Source organism: Brachyhypopomus gauderio, chromosome 2 (genome assembly GCF_052324685.1).
Source record: "Brachyhypopomus gauderio isolate BG-103 chromosome 2, BGAUD_0.2, whole genome shotgun sequence".
In the NCBI taxonomy this organism is placed as follows: Eukaryota; Metazoa; Chordata; class Actinopteri; order Gymnotiformes; family Hypopomidae; genus Brachyhypopomus; species Brachyhypopomus gauderio.
This window is the reverse complement of record NC_135212.1, coordinates 17,402,782-17,411,688: the sequence shown is the minus strand read 5'-3', so window position 1 is coordinate 17,411,688 and position 8,907 is coordinate 17,402,782. Positions and strand designations below refer to the sequence as shown.

Sequence of the window (8,907 nt, the reverse complement as noted above, 5' to 3'; positions counted from 1 at the left end):
TCCAGATGCTTTTAATTCACGCCACACTCTGATTCAAATGATTCAAATGCACCTGTCTGTAATAAGTAACACCCTCATTTCTAAGAGAAGAGCAAACAGAGGCTCGTGCAGTGATGTGCGTGTGTGTGAGGACCACTGCTCTCTGAGCAGGCCACGTGTAGCGCTGGACCACAGAGGACATGCGAGACAGAGCGAGACAGAGCGGAGCTGCAACCAGGCCTCACTTTGCGGGGCGTTTTCTCCTTGCTGCTCTCCGGGACTCCAGGCTGGGCAGACCTCCAGCGCAGAGCTCCAGACCTCCTGTGGGGGAGACATCGAAGCACAACATCTGTCAGCATGCAGACGTGTGGCGGGTCCAGCTTGGGAGGAGTCGGCCCGGAAGGAAATACCCCTGCGCAATAGGGGGAGCTCGAGTTCAGCAATGACAAAAAAGGTATAAGACACGATACGAAGTTCTCGTGTTTAGCGTGACATTTTATTATGGTTTATTGTGTTTAGAAATCAAATAAGCAAAAACAATATGTTATTGCACGTATTGCTGGGGTTGTAAGGGTGTTTCTGAGTAATTAGTAGTGTTGCTTCTGAGTGTTGCAAGGTAGCATATGGGTGTGATTGGGTGTGTGTGTAAGTATTTGCACTGTGTGTGTGTGAGTGTGTGTCTCTAGTGTTCCTCTCTGGTTGGCTCTCCTCTGGGACTCAGGTTGGAGATCTGAGATGACAGTGTTTCCACTACAGCATCCAAGTGTGGACAAGGATGAATAAGTCCTATGAGTCCTATAAGTGTTGTGAGTGCTGTGAGTCCTGTCAGTGCTGTCAGTGTTGTGAGTGCTGTGAGTCCTGTCAGTGCTGTCAGTTTTGTGAGTGCTGTGAGTCCTATCAGTGCTGTCAGTGTTGAGTGCTGTGAGTCCTCTCAATGCTGTCAGTGTTGTGAGTGCTGTGAGTCCTGTCAGTGCTGTCAGTGTTGTGAGTGCTGTGAGTCCTCTCAGTGCTGTCAGTGTTGTGAGTGCTGTGAGTCCTCTCAGTGCTGTCAGTGTTGAGTGCTGTGAGTCCTCTCAATGCTGTCAGTGTTGTGAGTGCTGTGAGTCCTGTCAGTGCTGTCAGTGTTGTGAGTGCTGTGAGTCCTCTCAGTGCTGTCAGTGTTGTGAGTGCTGTGAGTCCTGTCAGTGCTGTCAGTGTTGTGAGTCTTGTGAGTCCTGTCAGTGCTGTCAGTGTTGTGAGCGCTGTGAGTCCTGTCAGTGCTGTCAGTGTTGTGAGTGCTGTGAGTCCTGTCAGTGCTGTCGGTGTTGTGAGTGCTGTGAGTTCTGTGAGTCCAATCAGTGCTGTCAGTGTTGTGAGTGCTGTGAGTCCTGTCAGTGCTGTCAGTGTTGTGAGTGCTGTGAGTCCTGTCAGTGCTGTCAGTGTTATGAGTGCTGTGAGTCCTGTCAGTGCTGTCAGTGTTGTGAGTGCTGTGAGTCCAATCAGTGCTGTCAGTGTTGTGAGTGCTGTGAGTCCTGTCAGTGCTGTCAGTGTTGTGAGTGCTGTGAGTCCTGTCAGTGCTGTCAGTGTTGTGAACGCTGTGAGTCCTGTCAGTGCTGTCAGTGCTGTGAGTGCTGTGAGTCCTGTGAGTGCTGTCAGAGCTGTCAGTGCTGTGAGTGCTGTGTCTTTCAGCGTGATTACATTATCGGCCAGTCCCCGTCGCTCACAGTGACTTCATATACACAGTGAAAAACACACCCGCGGCTCCACGGGAGAAACGGAGCAGCTGCCAACACACACTCACTCGTGCAGTAGATATGTATCCAACCAGAGGTGCAGCCAAGACTCAGGATATCCAAAACTATACACTTGAGACAGAGGGAGGAATGTGTGAGCGTTGAAAAAGAGATGAGGAGACAGAGACAGAGAGGGAGAGAAAGACAGGAGGGGTGGAGAGGGCTCTTCTCTTTTGCGTGCTGTCCACTCTTGTTAGAGGCTGTTTATCTGCTGGCCTTTATCAGTCAGAGCAAGGGGCTCATTGGGGAGAAGGATTAGAGGCACTCTAGACTGCCTGTCAGCACCTGGGGGAGGTGTGTGTGTAGGCAGCGTGGCAGGTGTGCTAACATCAGGCAGACTAATACACACACACTCTTACATACACTCAAACACATACACTCAAACACATACACTCAAACACACACACTCAAACACACACACTCAAACACATACACTCAAACACACACACTCAAACACACACACTCAAACACATACACTCAAACACACACATATCTAAGCACGCTGACGGACACTCCTCCCTCTGCCAGTTGCACACAGCACCCTCACTTGTTGCTCTGCGTCCAGAGGATACGGAACTGGCAGCAACTCGACGGCTGATGTTAGGTAAATAAACACTGACCTGAGATCAGCTACGCCGTGCTGAGGAGAAGAATAATTGCAGTGCTCAACCCCAGTATGCACTGAGGAGGTGCGCACCTGTCCGGCTCTGGCTGAGGAACCTAAGAGCATCTCTAAGCTTGTGGTCTGAATACCAGAAGAGAGAAGCTGATTAGAACATTGGCAGGGGAGTCCACGAGCGTGTGGCGAACACCACATGGAGCCGGGCGCTGACACACTGGTGGAGGCCCCACCTGCTTCTTATCTGAGAGCCAATTCACTGGGGGCCCGAGGCAGACCGAGACTCAGATAAAGAGAAAGCAGGTTGAGCCCAGAGGATAAAATCAGCACTCGCCGAGCTCCAGCACACCCACCCCCACCCCCACCCCCCACCTGATTAATGGGCTCTGATAAGTGCCGCAGGACTCAGGTTGTGCACTTACACAGACAAACTTCTGCACCAAGGCAAATGTAATTTAGATATGGAGCCTTCTGCGTCCCTTAATATGACACATCCTCTAGGGAGGAGGAATGAGGCAGCTGCTATAGGGCGGCCAGCGTGTTAGGCCACACCCCCGCTGCACCCACCCGCTCCGTGAGCAGGACCGTCGGTCCGTGCTGATGTATGGACAACGCGCACCCCGCATACAGGAACATCTTCATTCCATTACCCTGCATAAACCATGCCTCGCTAGAAAACACGGGACACGTTATACAGACATTACGTTTACAGCCAAGTTTGTCCCGCATCTCAGCACTTATTCATTATGATGGTGTGTGTGTGTATGTACGAGATTGATGTGTGTACACAACACACTTAATACAGCCAGGGGAGGGAGGCAGGAAATGGCCATTCAGAAGGATACGCCCACCAATCCACATGCTCTCCAGCATCACACACACACACCCACCCACACACACACACACACACACACACACACACACACACACACACACACACCACACCACACACACACCTTCATTGGCTACTACTGCTCTTTCCCTTCCCGCTATGCTGGCTACGTTATGAGCTCATATATCCTGTTATCAGCTACTAAAACTGCTGCCACTATAATTGCGTTCAGAGTTTCACAGGTCGAACCGTCACATTATTAATGAAATCTCAGTGGACTGGGGTACACAGAGGAAGAAGCTATCAAATTAATAACTCCTGATATGTTTGTTTTTATGGAAAACTTAATTTCCTGCCTTCTTTGATTTGGCACGTGACTCTGCTTAATGCCAACATGTGGAACACCTGCTGAGATGGTGGGTGATGCCAACACCTCCATCACCCAAAACCACCAACACCTCCACCATCACCCAGGACCACCAACACCTCCATCACCCAAACCCACCAACACCTCCATCATCACCCAGGACCACCCACACCTCCATCACCCAAACCCACCAACACCTCCACCATCACCCAGGACCAGCAACACCTCCATCACCCAAACCCACCAACACCTCCACCATCACCCAGGACCACCAACACCTCCATCACCCAAACCCACCAACACCTCCACCATCACCCAGGACCACCAACACCTCCATCACCCAAACCCACCAACACCTCCATCACCCAGGACCACCCACACCTCCATCACCCAGGACAACCAACACCTCCATCACCCAGACTAGTGTTCACACTGGAGCCGTGCTGCCACAACACAAACACCACCCGACAGTGGGCAGGGTGGGGTCACCACCACCCGTCCAGTCCCTCTGTGGAAAGCTTGGTTATCTCACCACTTCATGCAACATCTTATTATTTTTCTCTCTCTCCTCTATCACTTGCCACACACCGGTCCACTCCTCATAACTTCACTTACTCACTCATTCACACTCATTGATTCACTCTTACTCAGTCATTCACTAACTCATTCAATCACCCAATCTCTTCACTCAGTTAGTCACTCATTCACTCACATTCATTCATTCATTCACTCTCATGTATTCATTCATTCTCATTCATTCAGTCACTCTTATTCATTAATTCATTCACTCATCCAATCATATTGGTTCACTCTCATTCCTTCAATAACTGACTCTCTCATTAGCTCAAGCAGTCACTCCTCCACCCTGTTTCACTCACTCTCCCTCCTCTTTCTCCTCCACCCTGTTTCACTCACTCTCTTTCCTCTTTCTCCTCCACCCTGTTTCACTCACTCTCTCTCCTCTTTCTCCTCCACCCTGTTTCACTTACTCTCTCTCCTCTTTCTCCCGGTTCATGGTCTCCCGAAGCTGCTGCAGTCTGGTCTCCATGTCCCTGTTCTCCTGGTCCAGCTGCACTGTCTCCACACGCAGCTCCCGTAAGCTCCTGCAACACCACCACACACTTACAGTCCAGACCTCTCCACCAGTCCCCTCATGGACACAGTTTACACATCTGACACATTCATTTACTCTAATCTGCATCAGAGAGTGGCATGACAGAATGAAGACCTATCCGCCATTTTGCAGAGATTAACAGGAGTCTGATAAATATGTCAGCCATCATAATTTACATAACCAATCTGCAAACTCTAATAATGATGTAAAATCTTAAAGATGGAAGAGGCTCAGAGGAGAATAACCAACCTGACATTTAACTTCACTGATTTGGGCTTACTGGGGAAGACAACGAAGTCGTTTAAATTCATGGCGCTGGTGTTGATGTGGGATGCTATTCCAAAAATAATTTGTCTTGTATGGCTTTGGGCGTCTTCTTGAAAAACAAATGTTTTGAAATGGCCAGAAAGTTGCTAAAGGCAAAACACACAACACAACAAATTATTAAAAGGACCAACAACAGAGCATGTAATTTTAGCAAGATAACTATATTTCCAAATGCATGTGACTTTCTAGTTTTATTATTATTATGTAGTTCCTAGTTAGGTTTACTAAGGTTAGCCAACAGGAGCCAACATGCTAGCTACATAGCTACTTAAGTACAGTCAAAGCTGTGTCGAATACAATAACGTGTGAAATAAATATACTGATACAGGTGTGTTTATTAGCATATTTTATTTATTAGTATAGGAGTGACCAAGCGGACACTCACCTTGGGCGATCCCAGCTCACTAAAATAAACGTTTGTTTAGGTTGTATAACTGAAGCGCTTGTCAGATTGTGTACATGTGTCTCTATGGGAACGCCAGTTCACGCGAGAGTTGGCGCGGTGGCGCTAACGGGATGATGGGTGAGCAGCGCCACTGTGGGAGGCGGAAACGCCGCATAAAAGTCCTATTGACTACCAACCGCTGTAATACTTTTGAATGTATTTATTAAAATGTCTATGTTAACGTTTGCTCACCTCTGACCAGTGTCATTGCTAGGCCCAAGTTACTGAGGTACGTGCTTCAGTAAAATGTCACCGAGCCCAACTATAATCACGGGGATAAAAGTCCATACCAAAGCCATAAAGCGCCGGTTTTAAACCCGGACTGGTGTGCAGACACAAACATTAGCGAATGTGAATTTACTACAGCCACTACAGTCCCTATAAAGCTGCAGCATATTCCCAACATTTGAACACTTTCATGGAGAGCTGGCTTCTTTCAGCTTCTCTGTTCCCTTTGCAAATCCGAACAAATATACGCAAGTATTTACAGGCATGAAAATCTGTCACCTTTCGGCGAAATTCGCCGTTTTGAAGTTGAAAAGGGTGACCTACGTGAATCGTGTAGATCCGATGAGTTTTTTGTTTGGGGGTTTGGGGGGGGGGGGGGGGGGGTCGGGAGATTATATTTTAATTATCATATTGACTTAATTAGCAAACAGAGCACTTCCGAAATTCGCTATTTCAATGACAGTGGCCAGCAGTTTCCGCCCAGAACCATCATAGAGGCCAAATAGCGTTTCAATCATACGAACGTTCTTCATTCATGTTATTCATTTACTGCTAAGCGGGACGAGAAGCAGGACCTAGTGCTACACCGCGGACAAGTCAGAAGAGCGTACATTTACCAGATCGTACATTTACCACTACATTTACCACATCGTACATTTACCACTACATTTACCAGATCGTACATTTACCACTACGTTTACCAGATCGTACATTTTTAATTGGGTGGATTTAATTGGGTTATTAATGGTTTCAATCGTTTTCATATTTTGCGGTAAAACAAAGTTACTGCCGTTCGCTACAGCGTTGAACACTGTCAGATCTAACCACAAGCTCTTGTGATAATAGGCCCATCTATCTACCTATTTAAGTTCGCGTCAACCCCGTGTAGTTAACGGTGACATAAAATAAGAAACAAGATTTTTTTTAGTGTGTCTGTAGTTGTAACTGGTGAATTCAGGGACGTGTGAGGAGAACATTCGCGCCAGGGCTGAAAAGACTGAAGATGAAGTTGTAAACTCTTGTCGTTTGAGTCTACCCTGTGCTTTAGCTCATGTTAGAAAATAAAAACACGTAAACCTGGTATTTTTACAATAATTTTCGCCGCTGATGTATTTATTGGTTCATTAAGACGTAATGGTTTTGACTAAGCCATCCGGAATGGCGAAAGCGGATTCTTGCGTTTACGGATTGCGTTTACATTGAATCCATTGACATGACAGTCAAAAAAATTTTTTTAATGGATTTTACTATATTTTACGGAGCCCGTAAGGTGACATCATGTAAAAAATAAATAAATAACGCGTGGCCACGACTTATTAACGCGTGGGAACGAGATACTAACGTCGCCTTTCACACGCGGCAACAAAGTTTATTTTTTCACAGCAAAGCAAGCAGATCCCAGGGATGTTCGCGAACTGACTGCCCAAGGAAGATAAACCTGGCTTTATATAAAGTAATACTTAATTATCTTGTTCGCACGCGTTAGTAAGTCGTTCGCATGCGTTAGTAAGTCGTGGCCACGCGTTATTATATTTTTTACATGACGTCACCTTACGAGCTCCGTAATATTTGGCATCACCTGTCGCTGTATCCCCGTACACCAGCAGCCACCCCCATCCCCTAAACCCCCCCCCCCCCCCCCCCCCCCCGTCGCAGTATACCCATGACGTCACATGTCAACGCCCCGTCGCCGTATCCCCATGACGTCACATGCCCCGCCCCCCGGTCTTCTCACCTTTTTAACCCCTGACCCATTTTCATGCCTGATTTAAAATCCACACAGCAAATAAGGTAATAACAGTAAATATGTTAAGGCTAATTATAACTATATAACCTACCAAATACCCTACCATATTAGTTTACTAAAGCAAATGAATTAGTTATATTAATAAGGAACATTGCTAACTACCATAAACTTGATCATTATATCTTGTACAACAGTAAAGTGCTAAGATACAAAAGAAGCAACCTCATGTGTGGTATTGATGGTGCCCTTATAAATAAAGAGGCTGCATCCAGCCTCAGACTTGATCCCACACCTGCCAGCTATGTCTGTCCTGCCGGCGACTGGCAATGAACTGGACTCTGCGAAGCCCAAAGCCATGTGGACCACGCCCCCCTTGCACCAGGACATAAAGAGTCGATAATAAGATCTTACTATTTCCCCGGGAAACAATAAGCCCAGTTATTGAAGGTTTGACCTAATCAAGAACCCACTGCTATTATAAAAATGCCCGCAGAGGGGTGAAGAGGGGTTAGCAGGGGCACAGCTGCAGCCTGAGAACAGGACAGTGGCATCTCTCGTATTAAACCAGTCCTAAACCTTTAGTCCTACACTTCTGTTGTGACCATTTCATCCACACCTGACTGATCCGACACCAGCTCTTTGAAATAATAATAATGCTTATGTTTGACTTTAGGCTAGTAGTTCAGTAATCAAGACAGACATACTGTGTGTAGGTTAGGGTACAATTTTTTCTTAGTGGATTTTGAAGATGTGGTTGTAATTCTCCTGCTTTAATAAGCTCTTTGTTATATTTTATATCAATAAGATAAAAGGCCTCTAGCAAGGACAGCTATTAAATCTATTCTAGCCAAAACCACTCATCTGAACAATTGAACTTCATGTATTTATGAATTGGTCTGTTTGTCCTGGTTGGAGATGTGTGCATGAACTGTTGCAGCAATAGTGGAAAAGTACAAAGCTCTTATCTGACTACCATTTTATACTGAGAATTTATTCAGAATATGTGAAATACTTACCTAATCATGACTGAATGTGTAAAACAGTGTGTCTGTGTGTGTAAGTGTGTGTATATGTGTGCAAAAAACCTACCCATGTCTGCCCATAACATCACAAGTACAGACTAATTCACTGGCTTCAGGCTTCATTTGTATTCATCTGAGGCAGGAACGTTCAGATCTGCAATCACAGAGGGAGAAGAACAGGGCACTTCCCCCAGCAGGTGCCCACATTTTCTACCACTCTTACTACGCTGTGCACCACTACCATGGAAGGACCCATTCCTCAAATAATTCCTCCTCTGGCCAGCCTCCACACTCCAGCTGGGGTACGTACGGCACCCCCTGCTGGGGACGCGTGGGGATTCGTGAAACCGCGGCGGGGTGCCATCTTTCATATGCACCACTTAATCAGCTGGACGTAGGATTTCACAAAAAAGAAGTGTAGTCCCATGGTAGCAGTATAGCCAGAAATGAGAAAG

General features: G+C 46.7%; 1 protein-coding gene across 2 annotated transcripts in view; it reads right to left on the bottom strand.

The window, feature by feature from the left end:
• Positions 1-5,473, bottom strand: part of zbbx (zinc finger, B-box domain containing) — a 35,623-nt gene extending 30,150 nt beyond the window's left edge. The window contains exons 1-4 of one of the 2 annotated variants that reach the window (XM_076989136.1): positions 5,396-5,473; positions 4,933-5,096; positions 4,559-4,672; positions 225-300 (exon numbers count right to left, since the gene is read on the bottom strand). In XM_076989136.1, the coding sequence (XP_076845251.1) occupies positions 225-300; positions 4,559-4,672; positions 4,933-4,994 (252 nt within the window). In that variant the 5' untranslated portion in view covers positions 4,995-5,096; positions 5,396-5,473. Of the gene's footprint in view, positions 1-224; positions 301-4,558; positions 4,673-4,932; positions 5,097-5,395 lie in introns of those variants that run through there. The other variant, XM_076989138.1, reaches the window with a different exon arrangement.
• Between the last annotated feature and the right edge of the window lie 3,434 nt (positions 5,474-8,907).